Source organism: Callorhinchus milii, unplaced genomic scaffold, assembly GCF_018977255.1.
Source record: "Callorhinchus milii isolate IMCB2004 unplaced genomic scaffold, IMCB_Cmil_1.0 Scaffold5, whole genome shotgun sequence".
NCBI classification, from domain to species: Eukaryota; Metazoa; Chordata; class Chondrichthyes; order Chimaeriformes; family Callorhinchidae; genus Callorhinchus; species Callorhinchus milii.
Genome location: NW_024704746.1, coordinates 54,997,838 through 55,017,879, shown reverse-complemented (window position 1 = coordinate 55,017,879; position 20,042 = coordinate 54,997,838). Strand labels below are relative to the sequence as shown.

At 44.9% G+C, this 20,042-nt stretch overlaps 1 protein-coding gene across 5 annotated transcripts in view; it reads left to right on the top strand.

The window, feature by feature from the left end:
* Positions 1-5,260: 5,260 nt before the first annotated feature.
* apaf1 (apoptotic peptidase activating factor 1) overlaps positions 5,261-20,042 on the top strand; it is a gene marked incomplete at its 5' end in the record, with an annotated part of 114,125 nt that continues 99,343 nt past the window's right edge. For all 5 annotated transcript variants that reach the window (XM_042335087.1, XM_042335085.1, XM_042335083.1 and 2 more), the window contains 3 exon segments: positions 5,261-5,373; positions 9,951-10,082; positions 14,048-14,286. In XM_042335087.1, coding sequence (XP_042191021.1) covers positions 5,261-5,373; positions 9,951-10,082; positions 14,048-14,286 — 484 coding nt within the window.

Sequence of the window (20,042 nt, the reverse complement as noted above, 5' to 3'; positions counted from 1 at the left end):
GAGGAATGTGACAAGGATAAACCATTACTGCCTTTTAATGTTATTGGTGATAAACCTATTGTGTAAAGGAGTCCTGTAGCTCAGTGGTCAGAGCGCTCGCTTTGCAAGTGAGAGACCTGGGTACAATTCCCGGCAGGGTGAAACCTTGGGAAAGTTTCCTTACTCCACACGCCAGATAATAATCCCTCAAAAAAATAATAAATTGGTCAACTGTTTGTGGGAAACTGCTGTGCACAATTGGCTGCCGCATTTCGCCCTCAAATATACAGTCAATTCATTCTGTAAGACTTCCTTAGAGAGCATCAACTTCAGCCACTTTGCCCCACGGCTCTGGAATTCACTCCCGTAATTCCTCTGACTGCCTTCCTCTCTGCTTTAAAACCCTTTAAAACCTACCTCTTTAACTGAGCTTTCAGTCACTTCGGTCCTATCCTCCCATGGACCATGTGTATTTGCTGTGCACAGGAAGTGCTGCTGATGTATTACATATGTATGTATTTCTTTAATAGGAATTAGAAAGGATTGAAAAGATTCGAGTTTTGTTTGGGGGAGCCCCTGAGATGAAAAAGCTTTCCTCTGCAGAGATTTTACAGCAACGATTGGAGCAAATATGGACTTCTCTTCACGTGCCTGACAGTGAGCGCCTTGACATGGCAATTAAATATAGCTCATTTGAGTACTACGATCAGTTTACTAAAGTACGTGTCTGAGCTCAATACAATACAAATTACGTCCCAGGGCGCTGAACAGTCAGGGATTAGGGATTAGAACCCAAGCGGGGTGGGTGGCGGTGGGGGGGATCAAGGAGGGTGGCCGAAGGCACAGTTGAAGAGGAGATTCTTGAGGCATATGCCGAAGAAGGCAAGGGAGGGAACGAGGCAAAGGGAATATGGGATGGAGTTCCAGAGGGTGGGGCCAGAGAGGCTGAAGGCCCGGCCGCCGATGTTGAGGCGGGGTACATGGAGCAGGCCAGAGTCTGCTGAGCAGAGAGAGCGGACAGGTTGACAAGTGGTTAGGTTGGAGAGGTAGGAGGGGGCAAGGCCATAGAGGGCCTTGAAGGTGAAGGACGAGGATTTTGAACTCGGCCTTCTAAGGTATTGGGAGCCATTGGAGCCCGGCGAGGGTGGGTGTGATGGGGTCATGGACCCTGGTGCAGGAGAGGAAACGGGCTGCAGAGTTCTGGATGATCTGCAGTTTGTGGAGTCAAGAGTTGGGAAGGCTGACAAACAGGGAGTTGACATAGTTGAGCCTAGATGTAATGAAGGCATGTATGAGGGTTTCAGCGGCCTGAGGAGTGAGGCAGTGAGGGAGTCGGGCAATGTTGTGTAGGTGGGGGAAGGCAAAGTGGGTCATGGCACAGATGTAGGGTAGAAAGGACAGTTGAGGGTCGATCAAAACGCCTAGGTTCCTGACTGGCTTGGTGAGGTGGAGTGTGCATTCGTGGATGCTGATGCTGCCAGTGCAAGTTGTTGATGATATGTTATTCCACATCGTTAATGATAACATTTTATTAAAATGACATTTGAATAGCAGAACAACAACAACAACAAAATTACATTTGTAAAGCGCCTTTCACATCAGGAGAAGGTCCCAAGGCGCTGGACAGACAGAGTTGGGGGTTGGGGTCGGGGAGGGTGGAGGGCAGCAGGGAGATCGAAAGCATGGTCGAAGAGGAGATTTTTGAGATGGGTCTTGAAGGTAGCAAGGGAGGGAGGGAGCGAGGCGGAAGGACTGCGGGATGGAGTTTTAGAGGGTGGGGACAGAGTGGCGGAAGACCCGCCCGCCAATAGTGGGGGGAACGAGGCGGGGGATGTGAAGCAGGCCGGAGCCCACTGAGCGGAGGGAGCGAGCAGGATGGTAGGGGATTAGGAGGTCGCAGAGGTAGGGGAGAGCAAGACCGTGGAGGGCTTTGAAGGTGAGGACCAGAATCTTGAACTGTATCCTCTGTGTGATGGGAAGCCAGTTGAGTTGGGCGAGGATGGGGTTGATAGGGTAGAGAGACGCTCAAACAGAGAGAGAGACGCTCAGACAGAGAGAGGGACGCACAGACAGAGAGAGAGAGGGACGCTCAGACAGAGAGAGAGAGGGGGAAGCTCAGACAGAGAGAGAGAGAGGGACGCTCAGACAGAGAGAGAGAGAGGGACGCTCAGACAGTGAGAGAGAGAGAGGGACGCTCAGACAGAGAGAGAGAGAGAGGGACGCTCAGACAGAGAGAGAGAGAGAGAGGGACGCTCAGACAGAGAGAGAGAGAGGGACGCTCAGACAGAGAGAGAGGGACACTCAGACAGAGAGAGAGAGAGAGAGAGTGACGTTCATACAGAGAAAGAGAGAGGGACACTCCGACAGAGAGAGAGAGAGAGAGACGCTCAGACAGAGAGAGAGTGACGTTCAGACAGAGAAAGAGAGAGGGACGCTCCGACAGAGAGAGAGAGAGGGACGCTCAGACAGAGAGAGAGAGAGGGACGCTCAGACAGACAGAGAGAGAGAGAGAGGGCGCTCAGACAGAGAAAGAGGGACGCTCAGGCAGAGAGAGAGACGAGACGCTCAGACATAACGAAGGATGCTCACGCAAACAGAGAGAGAGAGGGACGCTCAGACAGAGAGAGATAGAGGGACGCTCAGACAGAGAGAGAGGGACCCTCAGACAGAGAGAGAGAGAGGGACGCTCAGATAGCGAGAGAGAGACGAGACGCTCAGACATAAAGAGGGAAGCTCACACAAACAGAGAGAGAGAGGGACGCTCACACAAACAGAGAGAGCCGTTTACACAAACAGAGAGAGACACTCACACGAACAGAGAGTGAGAGACAGTCAGACAGGGAGAGAGGGACGCTCAGACAGAGAGAGAGAGAGAGGGACAGAGAGAGGGACACTCAGAGAGAGAGAGGGACGCTCAGACAGAGAGAGAGAGAGGGACGCTCAGACAGAGAGAGAGAGACGCTCAGACAGAGAGAGAGAGAGAGGGACGCTCAGACAGAGAGAGAGAGGGACGCTCAGAGAGAGAGAGAGACGCTCAGACAGAGAGAGAGAGAGGGACGCTCAGACAGAGAGAGAGAGAGGGACGCTCAGACAGTGATAGAGAGAGACGCTCACACAATCAGAGAGAGAGACGCTCAGACTGAGAGGGAGAGACGCTCAGACAGAGAGAGACAGACGCTCAGAGAGAGAGAGAGACGCTCAGTGAGAGAGAGAGAGACGCTCAGACAGAGAGAGAGAGAGGGACGCTCAGACAGAGAGAGAGAGAGGGACGCTCAGACAGTGATAGAGAGAGACGCTCACACAATCAGAGAGAGAGACGCTCAGACTGAGAGGGAGAGACGCTCAGACAGAGAGAGACAGACGCTCAGAGAGAGAGAGAGACGCTCAGAGAGAGAGAGAGAGACGCTCAGACAGAGAGAGAGAGAGACGCTCAGACAGAGAGAGAGAGAGACGCTCAGACAGAGAGAGAGACGCTCAGACAGAGAGAGAGACACTCAAACAGAGAGAGAGACGCTCAGACAGAGAGAGGGACGCACAGACAGAGAGAGAGAGAGAGAGAGAGGCACGCTCAGACAGAGAGAGAGAGGGGGACGCTCCGACAGAGAGAGAGGGACGCTCAGACAGAGAGAGAGAAAGAGGGACGCTCAGACAGAGAGAGAGAGGGACCCTCAGAGAGAGAGTGACGTTCAAACAGAGAAAGAGAGAGGGACGCTCCAACAGAGAGAGTGAGAGGGACACTCAAATAGAGAGAGCGAGAGAGAGGAATGCTCAGACAGAGAGAGAGGGGGACGCTCAGACAGAGAGAGAGGGACCCTCAGACAGAGAAAGAAGGACGTTCAGACAGCGAGAGAGATGAGATGCTCAGACATAACGAGGGATGCTCACACAAACAGAGAGAGAGACGCTCACAGAAACAGAGAGAGAGACGCTCACACAAACAGAGGGACACTCAGACAGAGAGGGAGAGACGCTCAGACAGAGAGACAGAGCCGCTCAGACAGAGAGACAGAGCCGCTCAGAGAGAGAGAGACACTCAAACAGAGAGAGGGGGACGCTCCGACAGAGAGAGAGAGAGGGACGCTTACACAAACAGAGAGAGAGAGGGACGCTCAGACAGAGAGAGAGACGAGACACTCAGACATAACGAGGGATGCTCACACAAACAGAGAGAGAGAGGAACGCTCAGACAGAGAGAGAGACGAGACGCTCAGACATAACGAGGGATGCTCACACAAACAGAGGAGAGAGACGCTCACACAAACAGAGAGAGAGAGACACTCACACAAACAGAGAGACGCTCAGACAGAGAGAGAGAGACGCTCAGACAGAGAGAGAGACGCTCAGAGAGAGAGACGCTCAAACAGAGAGAGAGACGCTCAGACAGAGAGAGAGAGAGACGCTCAGACAGAGAGAGAGAGAGACGCTCAGACAGAGAGAGACGCTCAGACAGAGAGAGAGGGACGATCAGATAGAGAGAGTGAGAGGTACGCTCAGAAAGAGAGAGAGAGAGGGGGACACTCAGAGAGAGAGAGAGAGGGAGAGATGCAGACAGTCACCGAGAGAGAGAGAGAGAAGCAGACAGTCGCCGAGAGAGAGAGACGCAGACAGTCGCCGAGAGAGAGACGCAGACAGTCACCCAGAGAGAGAGAGAGAGACGCAGACAGTCGCCAAGAGAGAGAGACGCAGACAGTCGCCGAGAGAGAGACGCAGACAGTCACCCAGAGAGAGAGAGAGAGACGCAGACAGTCGCCAAGAGAGAGAGACGCAGACAGTCGCCGAGAGAGAGACGCAGACAGTCACCCAGAGAGAAAGAGAGACGCAGACAGTCACCCAGAGAGAGAGAGAGAGAGAGAGAGAGATGCAGACATTCACACAGAGAGAGAAACGCAGACAGTCACAGAGAGGGACACAGACAGTCACAACAGCGGGACCTCCGAGTGAAGCCCATTTTCCTCTTGCGCCTCACAGCGCACGCTCGTCCAGAGCCGCTCCACAGTGACGTCAGGTAAACAGCAAAAGTCGGACCAGCAACTGTGTTTGTAGCCGAGACGCTGTTCATCGTGGATTCCGGAAAAAAATTGCAGATGCACTTTTCTATTGGACACGCTCCTAACTCATACCTCTAACACTGGGAATCCTGACTGCTCTTCTCACTGTCTCTAATGACCTGGGCAGCACCTTATGTTGTGATAACTAGCACTGTATGTGGTTTTGTCTCCAGGTGGGATCTGATCTTGTAGCTTGAAACCTGATGATGATCATGTTTTGGTTTCCTGTTTAGATCGCTCTTGATTCTGGATGATGTTTGGGAAAGCTGGGTATTAAAGTGTTTCGATATTCACTCCCGTGTCCTGATCACCAGTAGAGACAAGAGTGTCACTGATACTGTTGCAGGTAAGGGAAATATTCCTATAAAACTGTCTTCATTTATTTTTTGTGGCTGCCTTGACTCTCCATCTTTAAAAATGTCATAAGTTTTTTTTAAAAAAAATTCAGTCATAATCTGTTTGGTTTACCACCTAGAATTTTAATTCATTCAGTAGCTGCAGGGACAAAATAGTTATAAACTATGCATAGTTCCCCTGATGATTTAGTTGGTAATTATAGTGCAATCTCAATAATACCTACTCTTTCCTGCTCTCATAGTGAACATCTGGAATTGTTACAGGAGGGTGTGAGCTCTTGCAATACTTCCTGTAATACTGGACCGCATAGAGAAGTTTAGCTGAAGGAACAAAGTTAGCCTGGGCTGACAGAAGTGCTGTGTTTGGTTTCTGTTTGGCTCCTGGATTACGTTAGTTTGAGTTAGTTCGAGAACCGTGAGGCTAATTGTGGTCTTAGGGAGCTCTAGAGCAGCTGTCCAGGAACATGATCAAAATGTGTTGTGTTTATTTCCTCTTTTCCAACACCAATCTATTGGAATAATACTCGTGGCGAGGGGTGTGACTATCATGCATGATGCTATACAAGAATTTGTGAGGTTCCATGTCCATAATTAATCCTGTTTATCTTTTGTTGGCCATTAGCCCAGCTCTTTTCTGCAGGTTTTTATGTTGATACGGACATAAATAAGGTACAGAGAAAAGAGATGCTTGAGAGGGAAATTGGTTTAAATTGCAGAATTCTACAATTCCATCCCACAATCCCTTTGACTCGCTCCCTCCCTCTCCTCCTTCAAAGCACGTCTCAAGACTCTCTTCTTTGACCGCACCTTTGGCAACCCTCCATCCCCTCCATCCTCCCTGATCCCAACCTCCTCCTCAGGTGGTGCCCAGAATTGGATACAATTATTCCAGCTGAGGCCTAACCAGTGATTTATAAAGCTTTAGCATAACTTCTTTGCTAGTGTTTTCAGGAACTTCAGTTAATTTTATGGTTATTTGCTGTTGGATCCACTAGCTATTAGCAAAAAATATTTTGACAGTGTTGCTAGGATCCAAGCAACATAACTTCAGAATTGATTATTAGAAATAATGCAATAATATACTTAGAGCAGGGGTGGGCAATTATTTGGGCTGGCAGGCCACTTCACAAGTTTTGGTAAGCTTCACGGGAAACATACTTAATATAGATGCAAATGCTTAATAATAGCTCAAAATCAAGTCTTACACTTGCACATGCATAAAATAAAAACTATGTAATTGACATTCATTAAAATTAGGTTAAATAAAAACAACTCATTGAGCAGACATTTATTCGATATTTATTCATTTATTCACATATTGATGAGAATGTGAGAAGCTCACTCAATGGGAAGAATGAAAGTGCTGATGTGCATTAACCAGACAATTGAAGTCAGGCATCATCTCCGTTGTTGCAACGTGGAGTACTGCTGCAAGGTGGTCATCAGTCATCACAGATCTTGTTTTGATTTATTGAATTTCATCACAGAAAATGTCTCCTCACATATGTATGTTAATTCAAACAGCACAAGCATCCTCCGGGCATGAGTCTTTATTTCTGGAAAGGTATATTCATTAAGAGAGGTGTAAAAACTGGGAAGTGGCACTGATTTGAATTGCTCCGCAAGCAATGGATCACATTGCAGCTCAATAAGCTCGAGTTGGAGGTCAAATGGGGCTTTGTCAACATCAAATGAGAAAGGTGAAGAGACCAAAGACAATTTTCGATCAAATTGAAAGCCTGGAATCGGCGAGAAAATTCGGCATATAAGTCAAGTAGGGACAAAGTCTACTTTTTAAAGCTTTGATCCCAAACAGTAATCTGGTGCAAAGTTGGAAAGTGGGCGAACTGCCTATTTCCTATCTTAGGCGATAAAAGAAATAATTTTGTCATAGATGACTTGACACTGCAATACAAATCGTGCACAAAGGCCCCCTTCCGTTGCAGTTTTGAATTCAGGTCATTCATGTGGCCCATGATATCAATGTAAAATGTAAAATCTGAGAGCCAATTCGCATCTTTCAGCTGTGGGAAATCCGAATCTTTTTGTTTCATGCCCAAAAATAAATCAATCTCTGTTCTCAGTTCCCACACTCTTTTCAAAAACCTTTCCTAAACTAAGCCATTTTACATTTGTGTGATACAGAACATCCGTGGGCTCGGATTCCAATCCTCAAGCAGAGATACAAATTGCCTGTGGTTTAATCCTCTTGAATGTATTTGACCACTTTCGTAACTGTGTCCATGACATTGCTTAGGTTTAGAACAATCTTACAGAGGACCTCTTGGTAGATAATGCAGTTTAGAAAAACAATATTCTGTTCTGGATTTGTCTCTTTTGATCTTGAATTCTTTTCAGTAACCCAACATTTTTGCCAGTCACATTTGGGCTTCCATCGGTGGTCACATTCACCAATTTTTCCTAATTTTAAGATACACTTTTTACTGCCTCCAAAAAGTCTTCTCCAGTTGCCGTATCTTTCATTGACTGCATTGATGCCAATTCTTCTGTGAGCTCAAAATGTTTGGTGATACCGCGAATAAAAATTATCAACTGGGCTGTGTCTTTGACATCACAACTCTCACCGAGTGCCAGTGAAAAACATGCAAAATTGCTTACTTTATTTTGTAACTTCAGATACAGGTTCTCAGAGATATCCTTGACACGTCTCACAATAGTTTGCTTTGACAAGCTAATGTTCTCGAACTGTTTTTTCTTGTCTGGGCGTAAAATCGAGGCAGAGTCAACCATACATTCCTTTATAAATTCTCCTTCAGAGAATAGTTTGCTGTTCTTGCTGATTTTGTGTGCAATCACGTAATTCACTCTGGTAATCTCATCCTGGGGCGCAAATTGTTTTGTGAAAATGCTTTGCTCTTTTTGCATTCGAACAACCATCTCATCAGCTTTCTTTCCTTTTTCCTCGGCAGAAACGTTCTTATATTTGCAAGCATGTTTCCTCTCAAAATGGCGATTCAAGTTGTAGTCTTTGAGCACTGTTACAGTTTCTTTGCAAATTAAGCACACAGATTTTCCACCCACACTGGTAAAACAAAAATTAGAAGTCCATCCTTTGTTAAATATTTGGCCTCCAGGGTCCACTTTCCGCTTCTCTGATAAACTCATTTCGAATTAACGTCCTCTTCAGTGAAACGTATTGCTGCGGTTGCCCTGCGCGCGTTTGAACATTTTCCGATCCGTACATTTCTGACGTCAGCCTGATTCAACACTTAAGGGAGCGTGTGCACAGCTAAGCAGTGTGATTGGCTGATGTTCTCGGTCTGATTCAAATGCGAAATTTGTGCGACTTTCTGGGACTGAACGAACTATAATTGTTTCTATTGCTGGACACAATGATGGGCCGGATAGAATCATTTGGCGGGGCCGGATATGGCCTGCGGGCTGGCCTTTGCCTCACCCCTGACTTAGAGCATTTAATGTCCAAATCAGATCCCGGTTTTACCAAAATAAAAAGAAACTGATACACTTTTTTAAAAAATGCGTGGAATTATTCTACAACATTCGTCACCATCCTCGGAGAGCAACGGTAAGTGGAGGGAACATAAATAGTGTGGAACTTACATTGACAGAGAGGCTAGAGAAGCTAAGATTATTCTCCTTGGAGCAGAGAAGGTTAAGAGAAGACTTAATAAATGTTTTCAAAATTATGAGGGGAATCAATAGGGTGAACAAGGAGAGATTATTTCCACTGGTGGGTGCGTCAGTAACCCAAAAACATCGATTTAAAATAGTTGTTAAATGAAACGGGAGGTGAGAATTTTTTCACACAGCGAGCAGTTCGGATCTGGAATGCATTGCCTGAAAGGGTGGTGGAAGCCGATTCGATAACAACTTTTAAGAGAGAAGCAGATAATTATTTGGGGAGGACAAGTTTGCAGTCTATGGGGAGAGAGTGGGGGAGTGGGATTGAATTGCATAGCTCTTTTCAAAGAGCTGGAACAGACACGTTGGGCCGAATGGCCTCCTTCTGTGCTGCATAATTCTGTAATGATTCTAGATGATTGATTCATATTCACATTTCTTTAGAAATAACGATTATTGTTGGTGCTGTTGATGCAGAGATTCAAATACATTTTTAAATCATGCAGCAACAAATGATAGCAAAGTTGAATATTGGTAGCCTTGCTTAATTGGATCATTATAACTGTTAGGTACATGCAATATCTCTTATTTGCTGTCTTGCACCCTATCTCTGCAACCTCCTAACCCCCTATCAACCCCCCCGCTCCCGCCGCTCAGCCGGCTCCGGCCTGCTCCACGTCCCCTGACCCACCCGCCCCACCATTGGCAGGAGAGCCTTCAGCCACTCTGCCCCCAACCACTGGAATTCCATCCCCCAGTCACTCCACCTCGCCCCCTCCTTAGCCCCGTTCAAATCCCACCTCAAAACTCTCCTCTTCGACCATGCCATCGGTCACCCCCCTTCCTCTCCCCTCCCTTCTCCCCCTGACCCCAGCTCGGGTCTGAAATGCTGTACATTGTCCAGCGTCTTGGGACGTCCTCCCGACATAAAAGGCGCTACACAAATGTAACCTTGTTGTTGCAGGTAATAAATCGCTAGTACCTGTGCAAAGTGGTCTGACAGGAGACAAGGGACTGGAAGTGCTTGCACGTTTTGTCAACTTGGAGGTATCCTCTCTACCACAAGAAGCATACAATATAGTGCAAGAATGCAAGGGTAAGTCTTTACACCTACATTAGGGGCCAAAGGGAAGTGAGGAAACAGCATAATGACAAGTGTACCCTAAACCTCTTGTAATCTCGTTAGATTCCCGGCAGGGTGAAATGTTGGCCAAGTTTCCTTATTTCACGCGCTTCTATTTACCTGGCAGTTAGTAGGGACCCGGTTGTTAGTCGATTGGTGGATCGGTTTTCTGGGGGTAATGATTCCTTTTTTAAAAAAAATAATAAATTGATCACTTAATTCACGACTGTTTGTGGGACATTGCTTTGTGAATTAGCTGCCGGGTTTTGTCCACAAAATATACAGTCAATTTAGTTTGCAATATATTCTGTGAAGCACTTTGAGACGTCTCGAACACGTGATAAGGCGCTATATCAAATGAAGGATTATTAACTTACTCAAGGAATGTGGGAAGTTATCCTGCTTCCAGGCAGTTTTATTCCTTATAAAGAACCTGAAGAACTGTTCATCAAGGTCCAGAGTCAAACTGCTGTGATCTTTGGCGTTTGACCAGTTAATTTGTGGCTATTACTGCTGGACTGCTTTGTACAAATTCTTTATTAATGGGTGTTCATGAAAAGAACAATCAAGGTTGTAGTTTGAATGACGAACATCTATCCCAGAGTTTAATCCTAAAGATGGTCCAAAAATTCCAAGAAAAGGTTTTAAAATCATATTTAATTATTTCCTTTCAAGTTTGTGAAGTATTATTCATATAAGATTGACTGAATATTAAAAGATAGATTCACCCATGCTGCTCTTTAATATTTGTAATAGAAACTGTCACTGGGAACATTTTTTCATTTTAACAAACAATAATTTTAACAAAGAAAATCAAAATTGGTACAGCGCTTCCACCATTCTACCTAACATGATAATGTGCTATATCAAATGCAAGGATTATTATTATTAGAGACCATATATATTAATTCCGCCTAAAGATAAGGGTGATAGTAATGGGGTCACGGAGTCTGGTGCGGGAGAGGACATGAGCTGCAGAGTTCTGGATAATCTGCAGCTTGTGGAGGGGAGAGTTAGTGCATGAGTTACACTAAGTTTCATCTTGAGTTTTGGTGAAAAGCTTTGCTAGTAGCAATCATCATAGCACATAGCAATCGATGGGATCTCAGAAATTTAAAGTGCTGAACATATGATCTGGGCCACAGTTTTCACGAGATGTTGCGTATGCTATTAAGAATAACACTTGATAGTATCATTTGGGAACGTAACACTTAATGTTCAGGTGATAAATACACAAGCTTCACTTCAGAATTGTAATTTATTTTGTAATTTTCAGAGTTGTAATTTCTATCGCTTGTTGTCCCTTATATTGTGTAACTCTTCATCATCAAATTATTGATTACACTGCTGCCCAATGGAACTAATCGGGCACTACAATGAGTTGGGGATGGTTTTTATTAAAAAGACTAGCAGATAAATTTGGATGTTTAAAAGCACGTTCTCATATGATAACCCCCAACCCCCAAGCAGACCCTATTCCACAGCAATCTGAAAACTACTGTAGTTCTGATCATCATGGTGCAACTTTGGTATTTGGTTTAACACTCAGCACTCTCCTCTCTCACAACCGGTCCCTGACCAAGACACTGTTCTGCAACTTTGCCGTAACCTTTTAACTATTGCCTGTGAATGACAACTCTATGTTCTCTTGTTCTACTGTCTTAACGATTCGTAAATATTGATCTGAGTTTACAAAGATGCAAAGGATGGGTGAGTTCTGATCAAAGAAATGAGCTGTGGGGCTGTTCTGTTGGTTCAAGGGTTTGTTAAGAATCCCATTGAACTATTTTGAAGAAACGCCAGCCATTTCTCCTTCCTCATCTAATTTTACTTAAATAAAAGTTTAATAGGCTGTTTATCTTGAAGCTTGTTTATGGAACGTTGGTGTAGAATAACCTCTGTGTTTGCCTGAATAACCATCATACGTAACTCCAGTGTGAAGCACTTTCAGTTGACTTGATAGTCTATAACACAAAAATGCAACTTTTATAATTATTATTAATTGAAACTATAGTACAAGAAAAATCATTGCCCAGACCAATACATCATCTTGCTGCTTACTTCACTTGCTTGTGTTCTGGATGAGCTGCAATAACTGCACTTCTAACATTATAAAATCATGGATCCAGACTGTTCACATTTGTTCATTTCAACCCTGAATCTGTCAGCAACATCAGGGAATTCAATTTTCGGCTCATATCTGATTGCACATACTTCATTTGCTTTGCGTGATTTACCATATTCATTTTTTCCCTGATTTGTTTATTTTCTCACGCTATTTCTTTATATCTTTCTTTTAACATTTGATACTTTTTTCGTTTGGAAAATTGAAATGTGGTACATTGACTTTGGCTTGGCTACAATATGGAAGCGCTGAGGAGGATAATAGCAGACCACAAGAGGACAAAGAGAGGATACAAACACAATCTGCCGAATGGCCTCATTCTGTGCTGTATAATTCTGACTTGTGTCTTATAGCGCAACAATACGATGCTTCAATCAGTGTCCTTTGCACTATCAGGCTTCCGCAATAACCTGTTTGTGTCTCCCTCACTCCTTGAATTTAACAGCGACTCAAGATTCACCTTTTAGAAAACACAACAGTATTTTATTGGTCCTTAAAACCCTACACCTCACTTACACAAGATAAATAGTCGCAATGTTAAGAAATAGAAAAACCCTGACACCACAACTATGACAATAGCAGCTTTACCCAAAGTTAGTAGACAAAGAAAAAACAATCTTGACCTTGAGGCGAGGCTTCAGGTCAGGTATGTACCTCCTTGATGACACTAAAGACGAAGAGTGACCCCGAATTCAACGAACCCCATTCTTTATATTTTTCTAACTCCTCCCCTTTTCAGTGTATCACTTGATACCTTTTCCCTCCATTTCCAATCTCCTCCCCTTCCAATGTATCACTTGGTTCCGCTCCAGGACCCATATGACCCTTTCCTGCCTTTTTTGTTGTAACATTCACCCAGGTCACAGACTTTGTGTCATCAAGGCTGTACCACTTTAAAATTATAATCTGGTCCCTGGACCATAATTGCGCTTAAAGCAAAGCTTATTTTAACACAAACACTCTGTACACAGACTATCTACAGCAAATATCATTAGAACGTGGTTGAGTATTAATAAAAACAAGGTGTCCGTGACAGAACAAACCTCTTTACCTATTTGCAAAGGGTATTATAAGCCCAGGTTGTCAAGAGCCAAAGCTTGGGCACCCAGGATTGTTTGTTGGAGTATTGCTGGAGTTTAACCAGCTTATTGAGAGTACTGTGGGGTAAGTTTATTGCTGCTTATCCTACTAGGACGATCCTATCCATTAGGACTTTGGCTTTGCAAGGTTAACAGAAGCAAAGGGGAAGAATTCCTACCGATGAACCAGATTTCCAATCCTCATCAGTGCCTTCAAGTGCTCAGGAACCACGACTGAATCCGAAACAGATGTTTGACTCGATTCCGACATTCCATTGCCAAGTGCGTCTGACTCAACCTAGTGCAGCCGTGAGCACGAAGGCTTGATATAGTGTTTTGTGCAAAGTGTCAATAGATGCCTTTGAGTTCTTATGAACAAGTTGGGATAGTAGGTGACTGAAAACAGCCACATGAGGGAGCCTAGTTAATGATACAATCACTGAAGCAGAGAGAATTTGTACTCAGCAGGCACGGAAATGTCATTTAGCTAACCAAACAGTTCTCCAAATGCTATCAGAATTCACTATTTAACAAACTAAATAAAAGCTGTTAAATTGATCAGAATTCATAGTGTTCCTTTTTCTTTAAATTGTGAGTACAAATGGCAGGATTCCCTCTGACTGACTGACTGATTGAACAGTCAATTAGATGTTACAACATGGCAGTGTACTGTTGGGCTGTGCTTGAATAGGTTTTTAAATTGAAAGCATCTTATCTCTGTTAATGTTTTCCAGGTTCCCCTCTGGTCGTCTCTCTCATTGGTGCACTGTTAAGAGAATTTCCAAATCGCTGGGAGTATTACCTGAAACAGCTGCAGAATAAACAATTCAAAAGAATTCGCAAATCTTCCTCATATGACTATGAGGCACTTGATGAGGCAATGGCAATCAGCATTGATGTACTGGAAGAGTATCAGAAGGAGCACTACAAGGACCTTTCTGTACTTAAGAAAGATGTTAAAGTGCCAACCAAGGTAGGACAACTGCAAGCTCTTGTAAAACGCAATACAGTTGGCAATTGCAGATTTGAAGAGGATCATTTAACCTTTTCCTATCAATTAAGATTTTATATTGTCGCAGCTACAGAGCTTACTTACTCGAAAATTAGCGCCTTTCTTGTAGGATGAATGTCTTAAAAGTGCTAACTGCTAAGCTCTGAAAGTGCTTTTGGGCCAATCATCAGTACTTCCACAGGGTAGTTCTCCTCAATTAAACAGAGAACCTAATGTTGGCAGATTATGTGACAGTAGCTAAAATAAATTTTTCTATTTTAAATTTATTACATAAATGGGGATGTTGATTTCAGTCTCATTAATTCAAACTAGTGAATTCATCAGTTTCATGTAGTTATCCTGTTGTGTATGAGTTTGCATTACGCGAATGTTTGTCAATGCAATGCTTGTGCTCTGCCAAACTACTGTAATTTGGATTTTTGTTTTTTATAATAATAATAATAATATTTTGTTTTTCTAAATATGGCGTTTTGGTTACATTCAGCCCGTTATGTAATTATAATATTCCTTAGATTTGATAAAGCGCCTTAACAACAACAACAACAACTTGGTTTTGTATAGCGCCTCTACGCCGGACGGCGTCTTAGAGCGCTTTACAGTAACAGATCCCAGGGTCGAGCCAGGGGGAGGGGGGGAAGGTGACCAAAGGCGCGATCGAAGAAAAAGGTCTTCAGCAGGGACCTGAAAATGGGAAGGGAGTGAGCGAGGCGAAGCAAATGAGGAAGGCAGTTCCAGAGCCTTGGGGCATAATGGCTGAAGGCACGGCCCCCGAGGGTGGAGCGGAGGACTCGGGGGACGAGGAGGAGGCCAGACCTGGAGGAACGAAGAGGAGAGAAGAGGTCAGAGGTCGGGGGGGTGCCGAGGAGTGGGGATACAAGGGTGAGGATCTTGAAGTCGATCCTCTCTGGAACAGGCAGTCTGGCAAGGACTGCAGTGATCGGGAGCGGAGTTTGGTGCGGGTGAGAATGCAGGCGGCAGAGTTTTGAATGATCTGGATTTTATGGATGGTAGTGGATGGGAGACCAGCGAGGAGGTCGTTAGAATAGTCCAGCCGAAAAGTGACAAATGCATGGACTAGGGTTTCAGCGGCTTTCGGAGAGAAGTATTGGCGGAGACGGGCAATGCATCGAAGGTGGAAGAAGGCAGTGAGAGACCGGATGTGGGGGAGGAAGGATAATTGGGGGTTGAACCTGATGCCTAGGTTGCATACGGGTTTGGAGAGTTTTCGGGGGAGGTCAGGTAGGTGGAGGAGGTGAGAGCTGTAAGATTTTAGACGTTGACAAGAGCCAAAGAGTATGGCTTCCGTCTTGTCAACATTCAGCTGAAGGAAATTTGCACTCATCCAGCCCAAGATTTGACAGGCAGGCTGACAGAACATCAGGGGACTGGGGGTCGCAAAGAGAGGTGGAAAAATAGAGTTGGGCGTCGTCCGCATACATGTGGAAATGTACCCCATGTCTGAGGTTGACATCCCCAAGAGAGAGCATGTAGATCAGAAAGAGGAGGGGGCCAAAGATGGATCCTTGGGGTACTCCGCAGGTGACCGGGTGAGAGCGGGAGGAGAAGCCGTTTGTGCAGATGTACTGCTGGGGGTTTGTGAGGTAGGACTCGAAACAGGCGAGTGCGGTCCCACTGAGGTGGATGACGGAGGAAAGGCGGTGGAGGAGGATGACGTGATCGACTGTGTCGAATGCCGCGGAGAGGTCCAGGAGGACAAGGAGGCAGAGGGAGCCCTGGTCACAGATAGAGAGGATGTCGTTTGTGACTTTCACATCTCACATCACATCTTTGAGATGTCTCAAAACACTTCACAGAATATCCTGTAAAGTGAATTGATTGTATATTTTGTGAGCGAAAAGCAGTGTCCCACAAACCGTTGTGGATTGAGTGATCAATTTCTTCTTATTATTATTTAAGGAATTATTACCCCCACAAAAGTGATCCGCCAATAGACTAACAACCGGGTTCCTACTTACTGCTAGGTAAACAGAGGGGTGTGGAGTAAGGAAACGTTCCCAACATTTCGGCCTGCTGGGAATCAAACCCAAGTCTCTCACTTGTGAAGCGAGTGCTCTAACCACTGAGCTGCAGGACTCCACTTCCTTTAGGAAACAGCTGTTAATCTCATTGAAACGTGCATCTGTTAACAATCAAAGGGCTTCAAAAACATGATCAATCATTTAAAGGGGAGGTATATTGTGGAATCTTGTCGCTTAGTGGTTAGAGCACTCGCCTCAGAAGTGAGAGGACCTGGGTTTGATTCCCGGCAGGGCGAAATGTTAAGCAAGTTTCCTTACTCCACAAGTCTCTGTTTACCTAGCAGTAAGTAGGAACCCGGTTTTTAGTTGATTGGTGGCTCGCATTTGCAGGGATAATAATACCTTTTTTAAAAAAATAATAATTTGGTCAGTCAATACAGACTATTTGTGGGACAATGCTGTGCACAATTGGCGTAAATTAATTTTACAGTATATTCTGTGAAGTGCTTTGAGGCGTCTCGAAGATATGATAAAGTGCTATATCAAAGTATTATTATATTCCACTTAGTTTCATATAATATTCTTATAACAGGAAATATTTATCTGTATCTCCACAGATTCAGAATCTCTCAGCACGTTGTTTCTGAGGTTTCATTATTTAAAACTATTTATTTCTATGATTTGATCCAATTGGTGAGTGAGATTGTCAAATTATGGCATAGACTTGTGACTGGTTTATCACAGGTGAAGGAATCTTTTATTGTGTCAGTTTTACAGTAGTTTTGAACTATGTTCGACCACTCAGCAGCTTGTCTTCCTTTATAATCACTGACATTTTAAAATGTAAATTAACATAAAACATATTTAGTTGTCGAATGAAGTTTAAATACGGACCATACAAATCAACATGGAAGTTTGGCAACACATCAATGGAATAAAAATAATAACATTAATAATAATAATCCTTGCATTTGATAAAGCGCCTTATCACGTCTTTGAGACAACAACAACAAATGGCATTTGTATAGTGCCTTTCAAGTCAGGAGGACATCTCAAGGTGCTGGACAATCAGGGATCCACACTCGAGATGGTGGTTGGGATCAGGAGGGGTTAGGGTGGGGAGGGTAGGGGTAGGAAGGTGACAGAAGGTACAATTAAAGAGGAGGGTCTTCAGGCGGATCTTGAAGGAGGCAAGGGAAGGGGTGAGGTGGAGGGACTATGGGATTGAGTTCCAGAAAGTGGGGGTAGAGAGCCTGCTGGAACCCACTGAGCGGAGGGAGCGGACAAGTTGATAGAAGTAGGGAGGAGCAAGGCCACCAAGGGTTTTGAAGGTGAGGACCATGTTCACGATCCTCTGAGTGGATAGGGAGGAGAAATTGGTTCCTGGAGTTAGGGATGGATGGGCCTTGCGGTGGACATGATGGGGTAGGGCAGTCAGGGTGGCTGCTGTTGGACAGCCAGTGGCTTCTGCCACGGTGGGCCTAATGGAGGATTCGCAGGCTGGAGTAGAGAGAGGCTGTGGGGCAGTCGAGTAGGGATAGGAGACGAGAGGGGTGATGGGAGAGGAGCACTGAGCTGGAGTAGTGGAAGGTAGAGCATAGGGATGGGAGAATTTTGGGGGAAGCAGCTCAGGTTGGGGGTAGCGGCCAAAATCTACACGCCAAGACAAGTAGCGAGAAGGGAGGGGGGGGTGTCAGCCTGTTGCCATAGATCATGGGAAAGGACAGTGCAGTAGTCCCAGTGAGTCCAGGCTCAGTGTTTTGAATGTGACGGGCGGAAGTGATGTCACCCGGCAGTCGAGTGCTGATTGATTGGCTCATTGGGAGGGTCTGAAATGGCCATGTTGGCACTTGGACCAGCGGAGGCCACGGATTCCACACTGACTCCTCACACCACCGGTTTGCCTCAGTCCGCGCATTGAATATGTTCGCCACTGGCATGTTGGACTCCATGCCGGTGTTAGCCTCGAACTCTGCTCCAAGCACCGCTCAAGAAGTGCCTTGAGATGTCTCAAAGCATTTCACAGAATATACTGTAAGGTGTAGTGACTGTGTGTTTTGTAGGCGAAACGCAGCAGCCAATTGGCAGCAGCCAATTCTCTTTGACCGTGCTTTCAGCTCCCCTCTCGACTCTCTTCCCCCTCCTCGCTCCCTCCCTTCCCTCCCCTCACCCTGACCATTTACCCCCTCCTCGCTCCCTCCCTTCCCTCACCCTGACCATTTCCCCCCTGCTCGGGTCATGACCCAACTGTGCAGCGCCTTGGGACGTCCTCCTGACGTGAAAGGCGCTTTATAAATGGAATCTTGTTGTTGTTGTTGTTGTGTATAGCAATGTCCCACAAACAGTCCTGAATTGAGTGACCAAATTATTATTTATTTATTTTTGGTGGGAGAAGAGATTATTACCACTGGAAAAACAATCCACCAATAGACTAACAACTGGGTTCCTACTTACTTCTAGATAAACAGAGCCATGTGTGTGGAGTAAGGAAACTTGCCTAAGGTTTTGCCCTGAATCTTACGTAATAATCCTTAAATTTGATATTGGGTCTTTCACATCAGGAGGATGTATAAAAATGTGTTACAGGACATTTTGTAAAGTGTAGTGACTCTGTATTTTGTGTATAAATCCGGCAGCTCTAAGTGATGGGAGTGTAGCTATTTCATTGTTAGTGTAACTCTTGCTGCTGCATATTATTTTTGTTCCATCAATCTTTTCACTGTCTTCCTACCTCCATTTGTATTCCTCTTTGTCAAGTCTATTGCTTCTATTCTTTTTTTATCTGATTCTGGTTTCATTCTTTGCTCCTTTTTATGTGTGATTGGGAGGCTTTTCACAGTCTGCTAAGAAGGGCTTTGATGTGTTCTCCTTGCTCTTCTCATACAGCAATTGAATTGGATGATATTTGACACTGCAATGTCTTGCTAGTTGTGAATTAGGGAAGCAGGCCAGTTCAATAAGACTCAATTCCCTGTGGTGCAGCAAGTACCAAGTTGAAGAGGCTGTGAAACCGCAGAAACCATGGCAAATGGCATCAGTGGAAGATAATGGACTGACACAAAAAGCACAAATGGATCTTGGTGTAATGATTGTCTGCAATTTCAATGTTCTGTCCTCTTGTTTTGGACATTTACTGCAATGAATAGTCAGGCATACATATTCTAGGATGGAACACAAAAAACAAAATGTTTCTTCATTAGTTTGCTCTCGTTGTAGAGCAGGGGAGATTTATTGTGATGAGTCAGAAATGCAAAATGCACAGCTGGTCAGTCAGCATCTGAAAGAGGTTACTATTTTGTGCGTGAACCTTCATCATGACCCTTGTTAGAAAATAAAATCAGCCAATTCTGTAAGGAAATAACGCTAATTCCTCTAACCAGATATCAGACTGTTTTATTATTATTCGTTCGTTATTCCCCAATATCCCGATGGGTCAGACCACAGGCCGGTACAATCAACAGATCTTACAACAGAATAACACCACTATAGATATCTCGAGTTCAAGAGTTCAACACTGTGTCTTTACAGCACACAAGCTTGATTCTTCATGCTTTCAGTCTTCTTGCTTACAGCTTTCAATCTTCCATCTGATATCCTCAATCTTAGTGTTTCCAGCTCTCAGTCTTTCATCTCCGTACCCTTGTCTCCGCAGCCCGGGACGGCTCCATCTCCCGTATCCTTGTCTCCACGACCCGGGACGGCCCCGTACACAAAGTTAACGGAACTCTTATACCGATG